This window comes from Phocoena sinus, chromosome 9 (genome assembly GCF_008692025.1).
Source record: "Phocoena sinus isolate mPhoSin1 chromosome 9, mPhoSin1.pri, whole genome shotgun sequence".
Classification (NCBI taxonomy): Eukaryota; Metazoa; Chordata; class Mammalia; order Artiodactyla; family Phocoenidae; genus Phocoena; species Phocoena sinus.
The window spans coordinates 5,920,016-5,942,527 of NC_045771.1; the positions used below are offsets into that span (position 1 = coordinate 5,920,016).

A 22,512-nucleotide genomic window follows, 5' to 3' on the forward strand; every position below is an offset into this window, starting at 1 on the left:
GATGAGGCCAGTTGAAGTCCAAGCTCTGGAAGTGACAGTGAGACCAGGTTAGGGCGGTGATGCGTCTCTCCAGCCATATTCAGGTCCTGGGGTGCAGGGGAGGAGTTGGTGAAGCCGAGTTTAACTCTTAAGTAAGAGAGTCAAGAGTATATGCAAAGGAGGTTAAAATGGTAAATTTTACGTTATGTATGTTTTACCATAACTAAAAATGAAAAAGAGTATATGTCAGGGCGGTGTGGTTGTGATGAGGGGTGCAGGTCAAAGAGACAGACCAGGGCTTCCCTGGTGGTGCAGTGGTTGAGGGTCCGCCTGCTGATGCAGGGGGACACGGGTTCGTGCCCCGGTCCGGGAGGATCCCACATGCCGCGGAGCGGCTGGGCCCGTGAGCCATGGCCGCTGAACCTGCGCGTCCAGAGCCTGTGCTCCGCAACGGCAGAGGCCGCAGCGGTGAGAGGCCCGCGTACCGCAAAAAAAAAAAAGACCAGTGGTTCCAGTGGCGTACAGGCTTTGGGGGTCAGAGGGCTGGACAAAAAGGAGATGGTGGTCTGAGAGTGGGGAGCTTAGGACTGAGATTGGGGGGGCACAGGTCCTGGAATGACAGGGTCCAAGAGGTGACGCTGGCGTGAGTGACTGAGGGAGGGTAGAGGGTCACTGGAGGAGAGGCGGCCGAGGAACCCAGAGCCCTGGGGTATGGGAAGGGCTGTCCGTGAGGATCCAGGAGAGCAGCGGGAAGAGGTCGGGGGTGACAGAGGAGTGACTGTGAGCCAGGAGCTAGAAGCCTCCAGAAAAGAAGGCGCCGTACGTACGTGGGGGTAAGATGCAAAGCCAGGGGTCTGGAAGCAGCAATGAGGGGCAAGGAGGGTCCCTGCCCTGCCTCGAGGCCAGTGGCAGTGGGGACTCTGGGAAGACCACTGCCCCCCACATGGAGGGTTTGGGGGGGTTACTCAGCGGGGAGCCCAGCTACATCACAAGAAGGCAAAAGGGATGTGCACAGAAGTAGCCAAGTGTATTGGAGATTCTCCTTCTGACAGACCACACAGGGAAGGGCTCGGTGGGAGATGGCAGCGGAAGAGGGGCGCCCAGAGCCCTGTGGAGCCGGGGGTGCAGGAGTTGAGGGGAGTCTGGGGCTTTCCATGGCTCCTGATGCAGTGGGAACAAGGGCACGGGGACAGGAAGGCGGGCGCCCCCAGGGGCCGCCAGGGCAGAGAGGCAGCGCTGCGTCAGGAGGGGAGGGGACAGAGTAGAAAGTGCCCTTTCAGACCCTGTGAGCAGGGCTCGCCCTTGCCTCCTAATGAAGTTTAAGACATGGGGAGACCAGGCCCGCGTGTGGCTTCCGTGAATGTTTCATCTGTACGTTCTGCTTCCCACTTCCACTTGGCTTAATTCCCCCCGAAAATCTTTAAGGCAATGCAGATGAATCTTTTTTTTTAAACATCGTTATTGGAGAATAATTGCTGTACGTTGTTGTGTTAGTTTCTGCTGTGTAACAAAGTGGATCAGCTATACATATACATATGTCCCCATATCCCCTCCCTCTTGCGTCTCCCTCCCTCCCACACTCCCTATCCCACCCCTCTAGGTGGTCCCAAAGCACCGAGCTGATCTCCCTGTGCTATGTGGCTGCTTGAGCTGATCTCCCTGTGCTATGTGGCTGCTTCCCACTAGCTATCTGTTTTACATTTGGTAGTGTGTATATGAATCTTTTTTGCGTATTCAGTTTTCTTCACTCAGGTGACATTCCAGACCTCAGAATGCAGTGGTTCCCAGAAATCCCTCTGGCCACCTGGTCAGAGCAGTAGCAGAGGCCTCAGAAGCTTCCTGGCAGGAGGACAGGGGCGCTGACCACCAGGAGGTTACCCTGGCACTGGTCAGGAGGGAGCACTGAGCTGTGGGAGAAAGAGGAGAGGAATCGCAGGCACTGGGATGGGGCTCCTGTCTGCCAAGAAAGAGGATGGCTGGGATCTGGGAGCCCTGGGGCACAAGCAGGGCAGGAGGGATGGCTGCAGCCCCACAGTGGGTGTATGGGGATGGGTGGGTCTCCCCAGGCCGGTGGAGTGAGGCAGGCACGTACGCTGCCAGAAGAGAGGAAGAGGCTCGCCTCTGCTTGGAGTCCTGGGGATTCTGAGGCCTCAGATCCCTCTTGCTTTTGCCCCGAATCTAGCCAGACAGGCCAGTGTTGGTCCAGAGGAAGATGGGTGGGGAGCAAGGATAGTTCTGTGGGACACCTACCTGCCGCCCCCCTCCAGGTGGAGCCCCACCCTATGTTCCAGCCCCTAGGCTGTGGCAGCCAGCTGGGGCAGTTATAGCACCCATCACTATTCCATATAAACACCCCCCCTCAGACAGACCCCATCCTCACCAGAAGGGGGTCCAAGCTAGCGTGGCTCGTTTTTTGCTACGTGGGACCACCTGATTAATGGTGGCCCTGAGGGGAGTGAGAGAAAACTGGCTGTGAATGCAAAATGGGCCTTCCCTCTGGGCCCCAGAGGCCCAGCGCTTCACTCCCTGAGGGACACGGAGGTACAGTGACTTGCCCAAGGTCACACGGTGGTTTTGGCATCCTACTTTTCTTTTTTTTTTTTCTGCTTCTTTCTATCATATTTGTCTCTCTTGTTTGTGTTTGCAAAACTGACACAGAAAGATGAAGTGACACAGAGACAGACAAACCCCTTGATAGTAGCAGAGGATGTCCTGGGCACAGAAACATTCTCACACAAGGAGGGAGGTGACCAGCGCTGCTCTGGCCTGAGAAGAGCAGTGGGGGTAGCCAGGAGGAGGCGAGGACTGTGCCACAACGCCGCCGTCCTGTCTGCGGATGTCCTGTCTGCTGGCTGGAGGAAGCCCCTCGCTGGAGGTGGGCCTGAGGTGCAGACTCCCCTTCACCCAGCCCTGGGGGCTGGGCCTGGCCCTGAGGTCTAGCCAGGGCTCTCTGGGGGCCTGGGACTTGAACCAGGCAGGTAGGCTGGATCAGAGCTGCCTCTGGGCCTCCTGGCATGCCCTGGGGTTTAGTGACCAGAGGAGAAAGTGGGGGCTGGCTGGGTTTAGGGATGGACCAGACAGAAATCAGGAGTCCTCAGCCTGAAAGCTCCAGGTGGTCTCACTTCATTCTCTCTCTCTCTCTCTCTCTCTCACACACACACACACACACACACACACACACACACACACACACACACACGCGCGCGCGCGCGCGCCCCAGTGTATGACGGTAATTTCATGTCACTAAGGAAAGCTTCATTGCTGGGGATATAGACGGCGGAAAGAGGTCTCTCCCTCCAGTCTGGTTTCCTTTGTTCCTCCCTCGCCTTCCTCCCTCTCTGCTTCCCGGCTTCCCTCCTCTTCTAGCCTCCTTCTTTCCATTCTCCCGCCCCCCCGCCCCCCCCCCCCCGCGCTTCCCCCTCCTTCCCTCCTCCCCCCTCCCCCTGAGCTGTGTGCCCGCCGCGGGACCTCCGCAGAAGGCGGGAGGGTGGGACTCCAGGCTCCGGCCCCAGCCTTGGTGGCCATCCTCCTGCGGGGAAGGAGTTAAGTCTCTCCGCTGCATCCCTTCTCCCTCCTCCGCCTCCCGCCCCCCCCACCCCGCCCCGCCGCCTTTGAGTCCTGCAGCTAGGCCCTGGGCTGACCTTCACCGGGAGGGAGGCCGCAGTGCGCATGCCCGGGCCCGGCTCCCGCCGCTGCCCGGTTACCGGGCGGGTGAGGGCGAGGGAGGGCGGCCGCGGTCCCGGACGAGCCCCCCAGCGCCTGGCCGCCGCCCGCTCGGGCGTCGTGGGGGGGCCGCCGAGCCAGTCCCGCCGGTCGCGGCGCATCTCTCCCTGCGCGGGGAGCGGCGCTTTGCCATTTGGTGCTGGTGGTGCTTCGGCGAGGGAAGGAGAGATGGGGGGACGGCAGGGGGGACTCCGGCTCCGGGCGGCCGCCCTCTGCCCGGACACGCGCACGGCCTGCCCGGAGCGCGGCCTGGGCCGGTCGGCCGAGCCTAAGGGCCGGGTTGAGCCGGGAGGAAGGGCCTCTGCCCGTTGGAATCGGGGCTTCCCCCGGGCCTCCTTCCCACCCGGCAGGACGCAGGAGCCGGCGGGCGGCATGGCACTGCTGAGCGCCCTTCTGGGGCTGGGCCGTTGGGGAGCCTGGCCTTTGTGAGGTGGACGTCCTGGCCCGGGACACCATCACTGGCGCCTCTGCTTTCTGGTCTTAAGGCTCCCCGGTGTCCGCACACCTAGGGTCGCCCCTGTAAAAGCATCATGCACACGTGTCTGCTGGCTGAGGCCTTGCGAGCGGGCTGCATGGGTGATCACGTTGCGCCTGTGTGTGCAAATCCATGTGTCTCCTTGTTCCTCTGGTGTTTGCATTGGTGTGTGTGCCTGGGGGCAGGTATGCCCTATACATCTGTTGCCTGTATATGCGTAAGGATGTCTCCCAGAGAGGGGGCTGCAGGGCAAGGCGCTCACCCGGGGGTGGCCCAGGAGGCTGTTATCTATGGACCTGAGCGATACTCACCTCGGTTGTCCTAACCACCTCCTGCAATCTCCTCCACCACCAAGACCAGCCCCCTCACAGATGCCTGGCGTTCCCACTGTGCTGATGCACCTCCTCTGCTGTCTTCTTTTCCCAAAAGGCCTCTCCAAGCGTTGGGACCTCGGAGCTTTACATAAAGCCTAGAGGTGTCTGCCCCTGCCCCTGTCCCCCAGAACCTCCAAGGTGTCACATGTCCATGCTAGAAGCACGCACAGGGGGGCGGGGTGCCCATGGTGAGGCACAGCTTCAGGTAAGTGGCAGAGAATGAGCTCTGTCCACTGGGCCACTGAGCTTTGGGTGGTTGCAAGTGGTAGCAGGCATTGGTCACGTCCAGTCCCTGTGTGCAGGCACGGAGGGAGAGTGGCACTTAAGACCAGCCTCAGACTTCAGGTTACCAGCAGCCACCTTCATGGCCTATGGCAAACACCCACCCCTTCCCACCCCAGCAGGGCCCAGTCTCTGAGAGTGTGGGTCTGGCGGGGGCGGGTGGGGGGGGTGGGGGGGGTGGGGTAAGCCTGGGTACAGATGTAGTAGGAAGGGGATCTCTAGGTCCCCTGCTAAGCTGGTGGTAGAGGAGGGGCATCGTGGACCACAGGCCCTCTCTAGCCTTTCAGGGGATTGACAGTGGGCACTTAAATGGATGGTGACAACCAGAAGCACAAGGGGGCCCAAGGAAATCAGGCTGCAGGCAAAAAAGGCTCCGTAGCCAGAACACTCCCTCGGTTCTTTGTCCTGACCTCTGAAGGCGTTCTGAAGGTTTGAGGGTCAGGACCACCCCACTGCACCCCGCCCCAGGGTAATGCTGGGTCTTCAGTATTTCAGATAAATTTCCCAACAAATTCCCCCAGGCACTGCCCCATCCTCACCTGGATACTGACAGTACAACCCCAGGAGGCCCATAAACTTGACCCACTCTGTCCCAAAGCCCTGGGGCTCTTCCTCCAGAAGGAGGAGAGAGGGGTGTGGCCTTGGGGGCATGGGCGGGGCCAGGGCTTCTGGCCTGGGGAATCTCAGGATTTGCCCCTCCTGTATCCTGTCCCTCCTTCGCCCCAGCGACTGCCAGCTCCCTCCACGCCACCGCTTCTGGGGCTCCCTTGTAGCCCCACCGCTACCCCTGCTTTCTCTGGGGTCTTGAGGCTCGCCCTCCCACACCCAGCGCCCCAGCTCCTCAGGGTCCCCTACCCCACCCCCGACTCCAGAGCCGTCGGGTCCTGCTCACCTCCCTCTGCCCCCGCCCCCCCGCCGTCCACGCCGGCTCCTGGCCTGCCCCCACAGCTTCTCTTCCTGTTCTCACGAGCCTGATCCACCTCCCTGTTTCCGAAATACCTCCCCTACTGCCCTCACTGTCTCACATAGAGACAAAGACTCACATGCCCCGAAATAGACTCACACAGGGCTGGGAGGCACAGACCGCGTCCCGCCACACACGCACACGCACGCACGCGCGCGCACCGGAGGCTCTCGTGGAGAGAGGCACACAGAGGAGGCATTTGTGTGTGCACGCACATAAACACCCACACCCACAGCCCCGAGCCGTGCCCACACGAGGGTGCAGACACACACGGCGGGTGAGACAAGGGCGCACACATCTGTGGACGCAGGGGCACCCCGCCTCCCGGGGCACACCCACGCCTGCCGCCCCGGTGCAGGAGAAAGGCCTCCTCCGGGCTCCGGCTCCCCCCGGATTCCTTCCAGCGAATGTTTCCCTACTTGGCCTGCCAGGTCTCTGGGGAAAGGGCCTCAGAAATGCAGCAGGAGCCACTTGGGGGCAAAGTTGGAACTGACTGTTCCCTGCCTGGCCCTGCCGGCGAATTCCCTAACCGAGAAACTATTTGCGGCGAGAGGCCGGGGGGCCGGCGAGCCCCCTGCCACCTCCCCTCGCGTCCCCTCCCCGCGCCGCCTCCCCGCGGCCCTCGGGCGGCCTCGGGCTGCAGTGCCGCTGCCCAGCGCCCGGGAGCCGGGCTGGCCGGCGTGCCTCGCCGCTTATCTGCGCTGTTTGGCCAGCGAGGGTTGGAAAGGCAGGCTTTTCTGTCCCCGCCGAGTCAACAGGCAGACCCCGGGCCGCCGGACTATTTCTGTCTTATCAGTGCAGGAATGCTGCAGCCGCGGCGGCGGCGGCGGCGGCGGCGGCGGCGGCGGCGGGCGGGCGGGCGGGCGGGCGGCGGCGGCGTGGGCCGTGGGCCGTCAGGGCAGCCCTGAAGGGGCCCCCTCCCCACTCCGCTCGAGTAGAAGTGTGAGAGAGCCCAGCAGGACTCAGAGGGGAGAGTTGGAGGAAAAAAAAAAAAGGCAGAAAAGGGAAAGAAAGAGGAAGAGAGAGAGAGAGAGTGAGAGGAGCCGCTGAGCCCACCCCGATGGCCGCGGACGAAGTTGCCGGAGGGGCGCGCAAAGCCACGAAAAGCAAACTTTTTGAGTTTCTGGTCCATGGGGTGGTGAGTGGGGGAAAGTTAGAGGGGGAGGGAGAGCGAGCTGGCTCGGGCTGAATGGAGGGATGGTCGGGAGGGGCCGGGAGGGGGGCTCCCGCTCTCCCACCCCTCTAGCGGGAGCGCCACGGCCCGCGGCCCAGCCCTAGGACTGTGCCGGCGCCCTGGCACCCGAACACGTCGTCAGGCGGTTGGCCGGGGATGGGTGCCCGGGTCGGGGAAGGGAGGCGTTTGCAGGGGTTCCTGTCAGGGGCTGGGGGTGGGACTCGGGGACTGTACCCCTCAAGTGGGGGCTCCCCTAGGTACCCGACGTGTTGTCTTCCATTCTTTTCCTTGTGGGCCCAGGTGTTACCCCTGCCCTGGGGGTGGGGGTGGGGGACATGGCATCGCTGGGCTGGGCTGTTAATCCGTTGGGACAGTGTTTCTCTGTGTCTCAGGAGCAAGGAGCAGGTGACCCTGTAGGCACTGTGAGCCGGAAGCCCTAGGGCTGAACAACCTCTGCATCCCGGCAGGAAGACTCTGGGGCTTTGCTGACGGCCTCTGCCATCAAGGCCAGAGAGAGGCCCTCTCTAGGGACAGACCCCAAGTTAAGGGGTCTGAGGATCCCTCGGCAGACTCAGCCACCAGAAGCTGATGTCCCTAATGCCTCAAAGGTGTGAAGGAAGGGCTGGGGTCAGGGACGCGAGGCCTAGAGACCAAAGGGGCCGGGCAGCACCGTCCTGCCACAAGCAAGCTTGGAAGGTCCACCGGGAGCCTGAGGGAGCCCAGAGGACCTGAGAGGATGGGAATAGGTTGGAAGGGCGGTGGAATAGGAGAGGCAGGGGCTCCAGGACTTGGGATGGGTGCTGGTGCTGGAGCCCAATATAGAGGAGGCAGTCAGGTTTACAGCGGCCACATTTGGTTGTGACCCCAAGGAAGGCATGTTCTCAGCAAAAGAGGCCAGAGTCCCTAGAATTTTGGCCCTTCGTGTGGGTCGCCGATCCCTGGTGGCTGGCACAGCCCTCTGGGGGCTCTGGAAGTCTCCCTCTCAGGGCCTCTTCAGCAGATCAGTGAGTACCACTGGCCTTGTTAAGTGGGAGAGCATCTGATGGGGAAAGGGGCTCCCCCGGGGCAGCTGTCCTCCAGCCACTGGGCTCTCTGGGCTAACTTCCATGTCAGTCAGCCTAGTGACCAGTCCTAATGTTGCTGCCTGGGGAGTCCCTTTTAAAAGGCCCATCTAGGGGGGAGAGGGACTATACACGTGGATTTTTTATTTGGCCAACTTAGAGCTTCAGTTCTTGGGTGGCTGGGAGCCCCACTCCCAGTGGCCCATCTGTGCTGGTGGGGAATGGCCTCGTGGGCTCCATTCTGGGCTGCCACCCTGGAGGTGTGAGTGACAGGGTCAGGTGGGGCAGGGGAGGCAGACACATGGACAGGCAGGTTTCACCGCAGAGGCGATGGGCAGAGACAGCTGGCTGGCTGGGGGTTAGGGTTAGACGTAGCACAGGCAGGAGGGACCGGAGGGAGAGTCGGCAGTTAGAAGGGATTCACCAAGCCCAGGATTAGGGCTCTGCTCCCTGTTCCTGGGAGCAGCTGCACTCCTGGGGGTAAAGTGGGTGGTGCTCGAATGGTATCAGGGGCACAGGGTCTGCAACCATCACTCGCTAAATCTCCTTCCTGCTCTCCAGCCCCCATCCCACCCAGCCTCCACTTGACAGCCCCTCAGACCCTCCCCAACCCCTCTTCTGAAATCTGGACAAGTGAGGTTTTAAAAGTCTGTGGGCCACTTCACTCAATACATTTGATGTCATCTACATCCCTGAGCACCGGGGTAGCGGCAAAGGAATACACCTGCCTCATCTCCCTCTCCGTGGCCCCCTGCGAACCCAGACTTCTGACCTCACTGGGGCAGAGTGGGGAGTAGAGGCGGTCTGGAGGATGGGACCATCTCTGGTGATTCGGGTGGATGGGCAGGGAGAGATGGCTATAAGAGGAAATGCTGCTACTTTTGACCTACCCAAGCCCTCTGGACCTCCCATCTCCAGTTAAGCCTCCCCCCACCCCCCATCGGAGAATCCTGGTGAGGTCTGACCTCAGTCCCTCAGGTTGCCTCCAGCCTTCACCTTGAGAGCAAATTATGGGGATGGGCTACGTCAGCAAAGCCCCTGCCTGGGGAGGCTTGGAATCAGAGGAAGGGGGTGGGGATCAGGGCTGGGACGTCAAAGGCAGGGGCCCAGAGAGAAGAGTGGGTTGAAATGGGAAGGGTGAGTTCAAGGCAGGACAGCCCAGGAAATGGACTGGGAAGCAGGGAACGGGAAGAGGGGCAGCAGAAGTCCGAGCAGGGAGCCCAGCCCCTAAACTAAACGAAGCAGCGGAGAGCAAAAAGCCCCTCAGGAAACGGCCGCTCAGCGCTGCCTTCGCCGGGAGGAGCTGCGTGACCTTGGCTAGGTTGCTTTTCTCCTTGAGCCGCGGTTGCCTCATCTGTCAAGTGGGGAGAGAAGGACCCGCTCCGACTGTCTTGCAGAGGAGCATGTGGATGTGAACATCCTTTAAAAAGGTTGAAAGGCGCCATTAATATTCATTTTCGCGGCCCCTTCCGCAAATCCGAGGCTGGCAGTGCCCTGTGCAGTTGCCTGGCTTCAGTTAGCTTCCTGCAGCGAGACGCAAAGCCCCCCTCCGCCAAAGCTGCGCGGTTCCGGCGCCCCCGCCCACCCCTCGCTCGAGCCGTCGGCAGCAGGGTCACGGGCCGGGGGCTCGGGGTGGGAGAGACGCAGCTCACCGCGCCTGGAACAGGGGCCCTGGTCTGACCGGCGGACGCCTGTGTCTGCTTCACCCCCGCCTCCCCAGCGCCCCGGGATGCCGTCTGGAGCCCGGATGCCCCACCAGGGGGCGCCCATGGGCCCCCCGGGCTCCCCGTACATGGGCAGCCCCGCCGTGCGACCCGGCCTGGCCCCCGCGGGCATGGAGCCCGCCCGCAAGCGAGCAGCGCCCCCGCCCGGCCAGAGCCAGGCTCAGAGCCAGGGCCAGCCGGTGCCCACCGCCCCCGCGCGGAGCCGCAGGTAAGAGGGGCCCAGAGCAGAGGGGGCGGACGCAGGACCCGCAGGGACGGGGTGGGCGAGGACCGGGATTGGAAGCGGGAGGAGAGCGATCGGCAGGGAACAGGCGTCCTGGGTGGGATGCCCTCCCGGGAGGCGGGCTGAGGGGGCACTGGTCTGGTTCCTTTGTGTGCCCACCGTAGAGACAGGCTGCGGCCGTCGCGCCCTTCTCCTTGTCACCTGCTCTGTCCCTCTCTCCGCCCCAGTCCCCAGGTTCTGGGTGATGCTTCAGTCTTTGGGGTGCAGGCGGGCTGGCACTGGGACTGAGGGCAGAGCTTTAGACTGTGTTTCTTAGTGTGGTTGTCCAGGGTGCCTTCCTCAGAACCCGCTGGCTTGGCTGTTTAAAAGCCCCACTCCAGATCTTCTTCATCTGAATCTCTGGCCAGGGGGGTGGAGCCTGGGGATGTGCCCCGTGGGTGGCCAGTCGCTGCCCCACTGTGCTCTCAGGTGATTCTTTATCAATCAGATGTTGAAGAGTTGCCACAATCTGTCCTCTGGATCAGGTCTGCCCCCAAACCATCAAGGGCCAGCCTATTTACTTGTCTGAGCCAGCTGGTTGCACCCCAAAAGCCCCTGCGCGTGCCTGGCAAGAGAGATACCCCTCTGGGTTTCACTATTTAGCCAAACACACATGCTTCCCTTTGCACACCAGATGGAGTCTTATAAAAGGTGCAATATGGATTTTACCGCATTATTAAATATTTTTTACATAGCAAGGAAAATTCACCATTTATAGGAATCCCATGATGAATTCTTTTGCAAAGTGAGTCATTCTTTTATACAATAAAGAGTCCCTGATTTAGCTTGTATAAATGGAGAGTTTCACATAGATAATTTCTTCAAAACAAATCAGACCTTTAATGAAAACTGCTTGCCTAGCCTTAGAACAGATTTTTGGACAGAGAGGGGGCAGTGGTTGAGAACACCACAAGGGGGCAGTATGCAGCCATCCTCTAGGCTGGGTTCTAATTTCTACTTGCCAAGGATTTTCTGGGGTGCTTTTGGGAGTCAGAAGCAGCTAGTGGATGGAGTCCAAGTCCCAGCTGCTACCCCAGGTCCAGCCACAGCCCCACCCCTCAGGAGAACGTCCTATCCACTCTCCCTGGATACCTATGGGTGTGTCCCTGGACCCTGCTGGCAGGTGGCCCAAGGGTATGAGCACCTCCTGCCCATCAGTGTCCCCTTCCAAGCCCAGGGTGGCAGGGGTGCAAGTCCTCACCAGATTCACACCATCATTTCCTGCTCCAGGGATGGGCCAGGGGTGTCAGCTCCCCTCCCTTTGAGCTCAGGCCACCTTGGACCGTGCACCCCTGCTTAGCAGAGAAAGAGAGTCCTCAGAATCCATCCTCCCTCTCCTCTGTCCTCCCCTCTTCCCAGCTTTCCTCAAAGGCTTCTGCAGCTCCCCTACCCCCAGCCCCTTCTAAGTCTCACTTCGATGGCCCTGAGGATGTGGTGGAGCAGAAAGGGGCTCCCAGGCTGGAGAAAGGACGGGGTCACCTCTGCTCCCCCCTGAGAGGACAGAGCACCAGTGCCCCACACCAGCATCATAGCCCCTTGGGCAGGCAGACGAGCGGGCTGTGGGAACCCCAGCCAGGCGGGCTGAGATGTCGGGATAATTTAGCAGGTGGCCTCGTTACTCCCAGATCTGTCGCCATGGTAACCTGGTTTTTTCTTTAAAAAATGTACAGTGCCAAGAGGAGGAAGATGGCTGACAAAATCCTCCCTCAAAGGGTGAGTGCCTTTCACAGCAGCCCCCAGCCCACCCCCCACCCTTTGCTGCTCCGCCCTCCTTCCCTCCTCCCCGCCACCCCGTGCCTCTTCCCCTCCCCCCTCAGGAGCTGCGCTTCAGCATCACAGTCACTTTCACTTTTTGTTCAAAAAGCTAATTAAGAAGTGAGGCTCCCCAGGCCAGAGGGAGGGGGTGGGGTGGAGGGAAGAAGCGGAGCCATAGGGTTAAGATACTGGGTCTGGGGTGCAGTCGGTTGAATTCCAGCGGTATGAAGACATAAAAGCGTGGGACAAAGAGGAGAGGAGAGCTCGGGGATCACAGGCTGGCAGGGGGAGTGAAGGGCGCAGGCATCGTAAGAGGACCCAGGCCGAGCTAGCTAAGGAGTAGCATGGTTGAGCAGCCATGAGCCAGGGTAGAGGCAGGCAGCGACATCACCTGTCCCAGGGACGCCAGGGTCCGTCCTCTCCACTTTGCAGACACCCAAGGGAAACCCAGAGGCCATGTGACAAGGGAGAGGACAAGACGAGGAGGTGAAGCCCTCGCGCTTGCTGGGCTCCCTGGGTGCTCTGGCCGCCCCTAGTGATGAGATGCACTGCTTCTCCCTAGTGGGAGAAGCAGTTTTTAATCCCCACACGTCAAGGCCTTTATTGCTGGATTCGGAGTCCTGGGGAGAGCTCTCGCTCCTGCTCCCAAAGTTCCACGCCCTGAACCTCCTGGCCAGCTCCCCGCCACGCTCTTTGTGTCCTGGGACCACATGACGCACGCACATTCCACCTGCAAGGCTGGCTGAGCCCCTGGTTCCCAGCCTTGTTCCTCCTCTTCCAGATCCGGGAGCTGGTCCCAGAGTCCCAGGCTTACATGGACCTCCTGGCCTTTGAGAGGAAACTGGATCAAACCATCATGCGGAAGCGGGTGGACATCCAGGAGGCTCTGAAGAGGCCAATGAAGGTGCCTTGGCTTGGGGGCAGGAAGAGGGGGCTAAGTCCTATTCCCAGAATGGAGAAGCGGGCTCACGCTGGGGCTTGGCTCTGTACTACGCTCTTTATCTCTACAGCAAAAGCGGAAGCTGCGTCTTTATATCTCCAACACTTTTAACCCTGCGAAGCCCGATGCTGAGGACTCTGATGGCAGCATCGCCTCCTGGGAGCTGCGGGTGGAGGGGAAGCTCCTGGATGATGTACGTCCTGGCCCAGGTCTCTCCAGGTGTCCTGGGGTGGGTATGGGGCTGAGCCCAGGACAGTACCAGACTGCCAGCACTCAGGGCTAGGAAGTCGGCCCTGGCCGGGGTTGGTGGGGGGGGGGGGGTCTAGAGAGACGTCTGGCTGGAGGCCTGCTTCTGACTGTGCTACCCTGCCCAACCAGCCCCCCCACCCCACACCCTGCTCCCAACTCATTCTGCCCCGACGGTCCCTGTTCCGCCCCCACGGTCCGCTCCTCTCCCACAGCCGAGCAAGCAGAAGCGGAAGTTTTCTTCCTTCTTCAAGAGTTTGGTCATTGAGCTGGACAAAGACCTTTACGGCCCTGACAACCACCTAGTGGAGGTAAGACCCAGACCCCCTCTGCCCTTGAACCTGCCCGTCTTCCACACACCACACAGTCCCGTCAGCTGCACAGGTTTGGATGAGGGAGCCCCCGCCACCAGGGCTCTAGCCCCACCAGCTCGGTCGGGCCCGTGAGGTGAGCCGGCTCTTATCCCCTGGACAGTGGCACCGGACGCCCACCACGCAGGAGACGGATGGGTTCCAGGTAAAGAGGCCGGGGGACCTGAGCGTGCGCTGCACGCTGCTCCTGATGCTGGACTACCAGGTGTGTGCCCCGCCCCCCCGACGCCACGTGAGGCCCTCACACCCCCACGCCCTTTCTCCTAGACGGGGCGGGCCTCGGCCTCAAAGGTGCGCATCCTGAGAGATCCCGTTCTCCTCCCCACCCCGCCCTCTCCAGAGCACGTTTCTGAGAAGCCCAGGCACCGCATCCGCGCTGAGTCCCAAGCCGCCTGGCCCTGAGCGCTTTCCACTCTCTCTTTTACCTCATTTTCATGGTCACCTTTTCCCAGCCTCCCCAGTTCAAACTGGATCCCCGCCTGGCCCGCCTGCTGGGGTTGCACACACAGAGCCGCTCAGCCATCGTCCAGGCCCTGTGGCAGTACGTGAAGACCAACAGGCTGCAGGACTCGCACGACAAGGAATACATCAACGGGGACAAGTATTTCCAGCAGGTACCCTCTCCCCCGAGCCCGGGGCCCCGGGGAGCAGGCAGAGTTACCGGTAGGGGAAGTGCCCCTACTAAGGTGACACCCCCCACTCCCTTCTCGACTCCGTTGGAAACGGTCTCGGAGCCAGAGACCAGGGTTCTAGTCCAGGCTCTGCCATGGCACAGCTCTGTGCGGTGGCCCGCCCATCGTAGCCACCCCAGGTGAGGAAGACCTGGAACCCCAGGAGGCCAACAGCTTTGGGGAACACATTCTTGTCACTTGGAATTAGGATCCCCGAGTCCTAGTCCCGGGTCTAGACTCTGGGTAGATTACTTAGCTATTTTGAGCCTTGTTCCTTATCCCTACAACAGGGTGATAACAATACCTGTCCCATCTAGCCCACCGGGCAGTTAGGAGAATCAGATTGCTGTGGAAGTGATTTGACAAGAGTTCTACCAAACCAGAGATTATTAATAATATTTTTAATAATAATTTTTAAATAAATACAACAGATAGACCTTAGTAAAAATAACAGTTGATATTTATTGAGTACTTAACCACATGCCAAGCCCGTTCCAAGCACTTCATGTGTAACGGACTCATTTAATTCCAACAACCCCTTGAGATAGATACCGTTACCATCCCCTTTCCAGAGATGAAGAAACTCAGGAGGAGATGTTAAGTAAGTTGCTCAGGGTTGCACAGTGAGCGGCGGAAGCAGGACTTACACCCGGGCCGGCCGACCCAGGGCCTGTGCTCTCACCCACGCGCTGCACACCCCTCCCCGTCAGCGCTCCTCAGGTCACAGCCCACCTGGCCCCAGCCCCGTGAGCACTGGCTTCTCGTGGCCTTTTCAGAATGGAAACTATGCTCTTTCAAGCACAGAAGAGCGATCTCTCTCTCCCACTTCAGATTTTTGATTGTCCCCGGCTGAAGTTTTCTGAGATTCCCCAGCGCCTCACAGCTCTGCTATTGCCCCCTGACCCAATTGTCATCAACCACGTCATCAGGTGAGGCCCCCGGCTGCTCCTCAGAACAGGGAATCTCTGTGGTGGTCCTGCCCTCCCTGCCCCTCCTTCTGCCTCCCCCCCCACACACACCGCCCCTCCCCTCTGCTTCGGGCCCCAGCGCCCTTGGCCTCTGTGGGGGCGGCATGGATGCCAAGGGTTGGACTCCCCTGGCAGCGTGGACCCATCAGACCAGAAGAAGACGGCGTGCTATGACATTGATGTGGAGGTAGAGGAGCCACTGAAGGGACAGATGAGCAGCTTCCTCCTGTCCACGGCCAACCAGCAGGAGATCAGCGCCCTGGACAGTAAGGTGGGGCCAGAGCCCAGAGCTGGAGTGGGACGTTAACCCAAAAGTGACAGAAGTACAGACAAAACAGACAAGAACGTGGGCCTATGGAGAGAGGAAGGGGGGGAGGTGGCCCTTCCCTTGCTACTTGGAGCTCCGCCCATCCCACTTTCCCTGGGACTGCCTGGGCATCAGGGACCTGAGGGATTGCCCTTCAAAGGCACAACAGCAAACCCCTTCCCCACCCCTGTACCGCACCCCCCCCCCCCCGCCGTTTCCCTTCCTCTCACACATCAGCACGGCCAGGTGAAAGCCTGTCTTTCTACCTGTAGATCCATGAGACGATTGAGTCCATAAACCAGCTCAAGATCCAGAGAGACTTCATGCTAAGCTTCTCCAGAGACCCCAAAGGCTACATCCAAGACCTCCTCCGCTCCCAGAGCCGGGACCTCAAGGTGAAGGGGACTCAGGGAGCACTGGATGGAAGACAAGCACATCGGGAAGACAGTAAACGTTGTTCACAGGGGCTGGAGGGGGTCCGGGCTCGGGGCTGACCCCACTGCTCCCTCCCAGGTGATGACAGATGTGGCAGGCAACCCTGAGGAGGAGCGCCGGGCTGAGTTCTACCACCAGCCCTGGTCCCAGGAAGCCGTCAGCCGCTACTTCTACTGCAAGGTGTGAAGGGCCCCCGCAGGCCTCCGCCACCGCTCCGGATTCCCCTCCAGGGCGGGTGGGGTCCCGTCACTCACCAGCAGCAGGTAACCTGCTCCCGCTCTCACTCCGCTACAGATCCAGCAGCGCAGGCAGGAGCTGGAGCAGTCCCTGGTTGTACGCAACACCTAGGAGCCCCGTGCGAGCCAGCGCCCAACAGCGATGCGGGCCTCAGGCCCTGCCCCGTGCCCTAGGGCTCTGCCACCACCCGGACAGACGCCTCGCCTCACCCCTCTCTCGCCTCTCGCCTCTCGGGTGAGGCAGGGACTGGATTAAAGGTGTTCACCTGATAACAGCCGTGTGGTCATTGGTAACTGGGGAGGGAGGAGGCAGGGGAGGGCAGTGGGTCCCTCTGGGAAACGCCCCACCCCCTCCCTCAGAGTCTTCTTACTCCATTTTCCCTAGACCTAGAAACAGTTCGGCAGACGACACTTTTAATGACATTTTCTTATTCGGAAATACAGCAACAAGCCCTCCACCTGTCCGTCCGTGTGGCCCCGCCTTGCCGGGGCCAAGGCCGAAGGGCCCTAAGTGGGGGCGGGGCCCCGGGCCGCGCTACGTGCTATTGGCCTGCTCCTGCTCGAACAGAGCCACAGCGAGCTGCGCGCGGGCCCCCAGCCCCTCCAGGGTACTCAGGCGGCAGCGGTGGTAGAGCTCCTCGCTGAGCCGAGGGCTGCAGTCACGCACGGAGAACTTCTGCACCAGCCCTGGCTCCACGGCCCGGAAAAGGTGGAGCCCTGAGAACCGGAGGAAAACATCCATCACCTCCAGCCCCTCCAGGGCTTCCTCCTCTTCCTGGCCCGCCAGCTCACCAGCCAGCCGGGCTCGGGCCGCCAGGTAGTCAGCGTTGTAGAAGCAGCCCTCTGCGGAAGCCTGTCGGTCAAACCTGCCCCCAACGGGAGCCCCCCGGGCAGGCTCAGCACCAGGAGGGGACGGGGGGTCGGGGCCGGCCCCCGGGGGCCCTTGGGGAGATCTCTGTGGTGCCAGGGCGGGGCTGAACTCCTGGAAGTGGACCGGGAAGAAGGCCTGCCAGCCGGAGATGGCGTTCATGCGGCAGCGGTTGAGGACCTCGGGCCCGGGCCTGGTCCACACGGTGGCGAGGAAGAAGAGCGTGTCCACGGGGTGCTTCTTGGAGACCACGTCCAGGAGCCGCACCTGGGAAGGGGCCTCCGCGCGCACAGCGAGCCAGGCCAGCCTCGTCCCAGGGTACCGTCGTTCCAACTCAGCCGCTGCAGCCTTCACCCCAAGAAACGGGTCCGGGGCCCCTCGGCCCCCTTCCCGCGGCCCATAGACCAGCAACAGGGTGAGTAGGGCATGCTCTCGCGGCTCCAGGACACCGGCTGCAAAGGCCTCCAGGAACGCAGGGGCCGCGGCGGCTTCAGCCACCAGCAGCGGCAGCACCAGCTGCACGCGGGTGGCCTCGGTGACGTAGGGCATGGGGAGGATCTCCACCCGGCTCAGGGGCCGCAGCAGGCTGACCCTGCGGGCCAGGGACCGCCGGTGCCCGCGCTGCGTCACGGCTTCCAGCAGCAGGTCCAGGGTGTACTCCATGCCCCGCGCTGGGTCAAAGCGCCGGTAGCCGTTGAGAAGCCGCTGCTTCTGGAAGCGCAGGCGGGGCTGATAGCGCCGATTCAGCTGCTCCAAAGCAGTCTCCACGGCGTCGCCCACATCTGCCCTGCTAGCCCCTTGCAGTGGGCACTTGGGGGCCCCGTCTGCACAGGAGAAGGTGTGCTGCTCTGTGAAGTAGTCCCAGCCCAGCACCTCAAAACGAGAGTGTGGTGTAAAAGGGGCCGGGAGCCCAATGGGCCAGCTCAGGCCTGCCTCCCCCTCAGGGGTCAGCACGGTCAGGTTCCGGATCTGAGCCTGGGTGGGAGGGACGCCCAGTTAGTGCCCCGCTAGGCAGTCAGGACCCTACCCCACTCCGGCGTCCCGGGGCCTGAGGTCTGCCCTGACCCCAGTAGCACTCAGTGAGGCTCATCGCTTAATTCCCTGTACTCTACATTCTTTAATCGGGAAGGTGCAGAAAGCATTCGAGTCACAGCCGCCTTTCACAACCGCTGTGAGGAGGCGGCGGTGGGAAACGTGCTTTCCTGGAGGTTAAAGCACCCTGAAATCTAAAGCTGGGCAGTCTTTCTCTTCCATACTCAAAGCACTCGCGCTCTCTTCACAAAGAGCCCTTTGTTTTCACCTGTACCCCACCTCAGACAACCCCCGCGGTCAAGCAGACAGTTCCTCTACCTTCTGCCCTTGGACCGTCTAAGAGCGGTGCTTGAGGTTCAGGGACTTCTAGGTTTTTGCCTCCTTGCTGGAGAGGAATTAAAACTATTCTGTCAGGACTTCCCTGGTGGTTAAGACTCCGAGCTTCCACTGCAGGGGGCACGGGTTTGATCCCTGCTCGGGGAACTAGGATCCTGCGAGCTGCGCAGGGGGGGCCAAAAAATTCAAAAATTAAAAAAACACTATTCTTAGACTCCAATAAAGATGTTAAAAACAAACATTAATTCACTTAACTTATATAAAACTCAAAAAACAAAAACCCCAAACCACGCCCCCCCCAAAAACAAAACACAAACCACTCTTCTATCTAAGCACTCTACCAAGCCCACTCCTCAGAGCTCACCTGCAAGCCCTTCTGAGCGCATCCAAGTCATGCCAGGAGCTTTGATGATCTTATGACTGACCTGGACCCCCCAGGGCCCCTTCTCCCTGGAGTCGTTTTAAATCGGGGTATGGTCAGCCTCCTTCTACTTCACCCGGCCTCCCCTCCCACGCACCATGAGCCTGGACGCCTGAAGCTCCCTGTGACCTCCAGCCCTGGTCCCAGGCTCACCTGCAGCTGTTCTATTTCACTGTACGTTCGTTCCAGCTCCAGAGCACTGAAGCGCTTGTGGAGCCGGTACATGAGGGTTCCCTCGGAGACAGGGTGCACCGCAAAAGCACTCAGGAAAGCCGAGCTCCCCTCCTTCTCGGGGTCCCTATTTTTGGCCAGTTCAAACGAGCGATACTGCTGCCCCTAGAGGACCAATGAGACCAATCAATGCCACACAGGGAGGGCTGCCGGGCCTGACCACCCTCGACCACGCTCAGCATTCACACCTGTTACTGCCACTGCCGCAGAAGCGGGGAAGGCACAGGAGCTCATTCTGGTGTCCCCTCAACCTCAGCCTTACTCTCACCAACGGATTTTGGAAAAGAGAGTGCTAGCTAGGCAACTAAGGATGCCCTAGCCCCCGCCCCGCCCCAGCAAAGAACCCCACTGTTCCTCGGAAGAATGAAAGCCGAAAGCCAGCAGATACTCCCAATACTCTGGTCTGGGAGGAGGGGCCCCTCTGGCATCGTCCCCTCTTCACCAACCAAAAGGGAGGTTCCTGGGCTACCTTACCCCTCCAGGAGAGTGGCCATCTCTAGGACACTCCCAGATCATCGGTGACTGCGCAAGTGTCGGGGAAGGGGCGGGAGGCAAGGGGCCAGGTGGGAGGACTGGTAAGGGGCACCTTTCTGGCTTGCTCGGAGGGTCCCTGACAAGATGCCGCTTTTGACGGCCCTAGGGATCTAAGACTGTCAGAGGTGAGCAAGGGAGAGCTAGAGGGGTGATCGGGGCTGGAAGAGGCACAACGACAGCCCCGAGGTGCCGCTGGGAAAGCGCCACAGCACCCAGCCTCGAGTCCAATCGCTCGGCCACTAACTTGTCGGGGACCGGGATTAACTCGAAAGGGCTGTCACCTGGTGCTGTGAGACACAGCCGATGCCCAGAGAGTCAATGAGGCAGCGGCCAAGCCACTCATCAGGACGGGCACTGAGGATGTCTCCTCGGCAGCCATCCAGATGCGGCCACAATCGAAGCAGGAGGCTCCGTGACAAGAGGTAGCCAAAGCCCCCGTGGCAGTATCGGGCCTGCTCGCCTGCGCCAATGAACTCCTCCGTCCGGCCCAGGTACAGGTCTTGGTTGATACTGAGGTGGCCAGCCAGGGCTGCCAGGCGGGGGGCCTGCACATACGTGTCATCCTGCATGACGAAGAACCAGTCGTAGTCGGCCCCAAAGTGTGTGTGAAGATGGCGCAGGGTCTCGGACATGAGCCAGGCTGGCCGTTCGTCCCCGTGAGATACCACCTGCATCCCTGCCGGAGTCCGGGCCCCTCGCTGCCCAGTGAAGTAGAGTAACCGAGGGAAGTGGTGAGCCACCGTGCGGTTCACAGCCACAGCCAGAGTGGACAGTGTGGCCCGGGAGGTCAGGACAGCCACCAGCAACCGCTCGCGAGAGCCCAGCTCTGTCTGGATGTACCGAGTCCTGTAGGGAGACCAGCATGCCAAGGGTCAACTCCCTAGTCTTTAGGAACACTCAGTGTGTCCAGCATATGCATCCCCCTAGGAATGAGTGAGTTGGAGTTGAGAAGAGAGAAGGGACAGACCTCCTCCTCCACATTAATGAGCTACTGGAGTGAGCATACACTGAGTAGCCGACACTGGGACTGAGTTGGGGAGAGGTCAACCAAGGCTGGATGGGATGGGTTAGATGCAATTCCTGCCCGGTTGAAGAACATCCAACCACTAATTTAACACCAATGGGTGAGGCTTTCTCAGACCTGAGAAGGAGGAAGAAACTGGACCAAACCCTGATGGATAACAAGGCAAAGAATTGCTTCAAGGAGCCTACAGTGATTACCAGTGAAGGCAGAGGCAAGGGCTTGGAGCAACCCTAAACCGGGGTCTGGGAACTATGCACACACACAACTCTCACCTGAGCACCTTCTTGTAGGGCTTGTTGGGATCCCTGTAGTAGGGGACAATCCGGGGTTTGAAGTCTTCATCACTTTGGTCAAGCTGAGTTCCTGAGTCTAGATTCTGCGGCCCTCCTGGTTCCCCCACAGCCACTACACAGGGATCTTCTCCCTCACCCTGGATCCAGGAAACCCGCAAGAGGCTCAGGCTGCACCCCAGAGACAGCCCTAGGATGAGGGGCAGTGCTGGTTGCAGCAGAGCCAACACTGAGCTCAGTCGCATGGCGGTGGGCCCTGCCACGTGTGTGCCCCAGAGGGCACGGCCTCAAGGATCGATCAGTGGGTAAATGGGCACCTGGCCGGGAGTAGGTCTGCAGTTTTAACAAGGGAACCTGGGGTCAATGAGGTCAACAAGAGAACAAGGCGTGTTTGCTTCCAGGCCCAGTATCCCCGGGAAATGTCTGCCTGGCCTTCCGTTGTCAAGGTGCTGGATCTAACCCTCAATCCAAATAGTAAATATTCGAATCAATTTCACCCACTAATGGCGAGGCTTCCAGTAAAAGCGAGAGGAAATAAAACTCAATCCTGTCAAACCTAACCCCAAAAGGACTACATACATCTGAAGGCTGGATCTAAGCCAAGAGATGGCAGCAACCGATAAAGATGGGCTTGGGGAAAAGCACATGCTCCATCAACACAACCACCCCCGGCTAGAGGAACCTAACTCCACAGGCCTTTCCCAAGAAGCGCCTGGCGGGGGCACGTCTCACTCAGTTTACTGCAGGGGCTGCCGACTGGCTGCTGAAGGCCAGCGCCGGGATGGGGTCAGGGCCTTTCCACTCTATTCCCGAGTGTTAAGGAGACATCTGGCTAGGGTACCCACCCCTCCCGGCAGTCAGGAGTGGTCAGGAGCCACTGGCACCGCGCACAGAAGTTCCGCCCACCTAATGAGGTGGACGGAGGATATGGTGGCTCGGCACGAAGAGCCTCTCAGAGGAGCACAATGGCTGATGGAGCCACTGTGCAGGGCGTTCTTCTCTGAATCACCGCTGCCGAGAGGCTGGTGCTACCTGACAGTAACCCCGGCCGCGTAAGAGCGATTCGGTGTTTGGTTTTACCAGAGCCCCGGGTACCCAAACCGAACCGAACCAAACCGAGAAGAGAAGCAGCTAGCGACAACGCAGGGATCCTGAGAAGGCACACGGAAGCTCGGCTGGCTTCCGGTGCGCCCGTTGTCAGGCCCGGCGCCCCTGTCTACCTCTCAGCCATCAAGAGCAACTCTAGTGCTAGAAAGAAGGCCCAAAGCGAGTGTTAGCCGCTAGTCTCACAACAGAAATAAAACTGGCTGCGTCACGGGGCTGTAGAGGAGGGGCAGGGAGACTCCGTTCGTTCTGGCGACGGGAATGGAGGTCGCGGCGGGGAGAGGAGGGCAAAGACTCCGTCCTCAGGCCCGTCAGCGGGGGCAAAAGCCCTGCCTGCGCCAGTGGGCGAAGGACAACGAGGGACACCGCGAGGCCCACAGGGGGAGTCCCCTGCAGCCGGGCAAGGGGCGGCGGCGTGCGGATAACGAGCGGCCGGGGTATGGCGGCCGCGGCCAGCCGGGTCCCGGGGAGTCGGGGTGAAGGCGTGGGGCTGGGACGTGCTCCTGTCCTCCGGAGCGGTGCCCCCGACGCCCCTTGCAGGGGTAGGGCGGGGAAGGGGGAACAGACCCCAGGGCCCGAGGCGCCGGCTCCGCCGCTGCAGCCGCTGCCACCTCACAGCCTGGCCCGTTCCTTCCTCTTCCGCTCGCTGTCAGTCCCCGTCTCTATGGTGACCGCATCCGGCCGCTCGCTCCGCCGCCGCCCTCTCTGTGGTCGTCCCGCCCCCT

General features: G+C 60.7%; 2 protein-coding genes across 8 annotated transcripts in view; one reads left to right on the top strand and one right to left on the bottom strand.

The window, feature by feature from the left end:
• Nucleotides 1-16,217, top strand: part of SMARCD3 (SWI/SNF related, matrix associated, actin dependent regulator of chromatin, subfamily d, member 3) — a 32,367-nt gene extending 16,150 nt beyond the window's left edge. Inside the window, exons 1-14 of one of the 6 annotated variants that reach the window (XM_032642787.1) lie at nucleotides 6,686-6,935; nucleotides 7,364-7,579; nucleotides 9,753-9,964; nucleotides 11,689-11,731; nucleotides 12,555-12,677; nucleotides 12,784-12,942; nucleotides 13,175-13,270; nucleotides 13,434-13,535; nucleotides 13,783-13,944; nucleotides 14,833-14,930; nucleotides 15,105-15,240; nucleotides 15,549-15,671; nucleotides 15,790-15,891; nucleotides 16,006-16,217. In XM_032642787.1, coding sequence (XP_032498678.1) covers nucleotides 9,762-9,964; nucleotides 11,689-11,731; nucleotides 12,555-12,677; nucleotides 12,784-12,942; nucleotides 13,175-13,270; nucleotides 13,434-13,535; nucleotides 13,783-13,944; nucleotides 14,833-14,930; nucleotides 15,105-15,240; nucleotides 15,549-15,671; nucleotides 15,790-15,891; nucleotides 16,006-16,059 — 1,401 coding nt within the window. In that variant the 5' untranslated portion in view covers nucleotides 6,686-6,935; nucleotides 7,364-7,579; nucleotides 9,753-9,761 and the 3' untranslated portion in view covers nucleotides 16,060-16,217. Of the gene's footprint in view, nucleotides 1-6,684; nucleotides 6,936-7,253; nucleotides 7,580-9,752; nucleotides 9,965-11,688; nucleotides 11,732-12,554; nucleotides 12,678-12,783; nucleotides 12,943-13,174; nucleotides 13,271-13,433; nucleotides 13,536-13,782; nucleotides 13,945-14,832; nucleotides 14,931-15,104; nucleotides 15,241-15,548; nucleotides 15,672-15,789; nucleotides 15,892-16,005 lie in introns of those variants that run through there. The other 5 variants (XM_032642781.1, XM_032642782.1, XM_032642786.1 and 2 more) reach the window with 5 other exon arrangements.
• CHPF2 (chondroitin polymerizing factor 2) lies at nucleotides 14,444-22,471 on the bottom strand. Of its 2 annotated transcripts, XM_032642780.1 has the most exons (7): nucleotides 20,666-22,471; nucleotides 19,651-20,215; nucleotides 18,758-18,940; nucleotides 16,740-17,790; nucleotides 15,966-16,664; nucleotides 15,543-15,692; nucleotides 14,444-15,228 (listed from the first exon to the last, which is right to left on the bottom strand). In XM_032642780.1, the coding sequence occupies exons 1-5, from the start codon at nucleotides 20,926-20,928 to the stop codon at nucleotides 16,483-16,485; spliced, it is 2,244 nt and encodes a 747-aa protein (XP_032498671.1). In that variant the 5' UTR covers nucleotides 20,929-22,471; the 3' UTR covers nucleotides 14,444-15,228; nucleotides 15,543-15,692; nucleotides 15,966-16,482. The 2 variants fall into 2 exon arrangements, with proteins under 2 accessions (XP_032498671.1, XP_032498670.1); XM_032642779.1 differs by having other exon boundaries at nucleotides 14,444-15,259; nucleotides 15,966-17,790; nucleotides 20,666-22,469.
• Nucleotides 22,472-22,512: the final 41 nt, after the last annotated feature.

What these genes read in the sequence shown, in the direction of transcription:
- CHPF2 (XM_032642779.1), bottom strand. Translation starts at nt 20,928, where the DNA reads ATGCGACTGAGCTCAGTGTTGGCTCTGCTGCAACCAGCACTGCCCCTC. An exon ending in CCCTACAAGAAGGTGCTCAG is followed by an intron (nt 20,216 to 20,665) that starts GTGAGAGTTGTG and finishes GTCTCCCTACAG; the next exon opens with GACTCGGTACATCCAGACAG. An exon ending in GTGAAATAGAACAGCTGCAG is followed by an intron (nt 17,791 to 18,757) that starts GTGAGCCTGGGA and finishes CCTCCCACCCAG; the next exon opens with GCTCAGATCCGGAACCTGAC.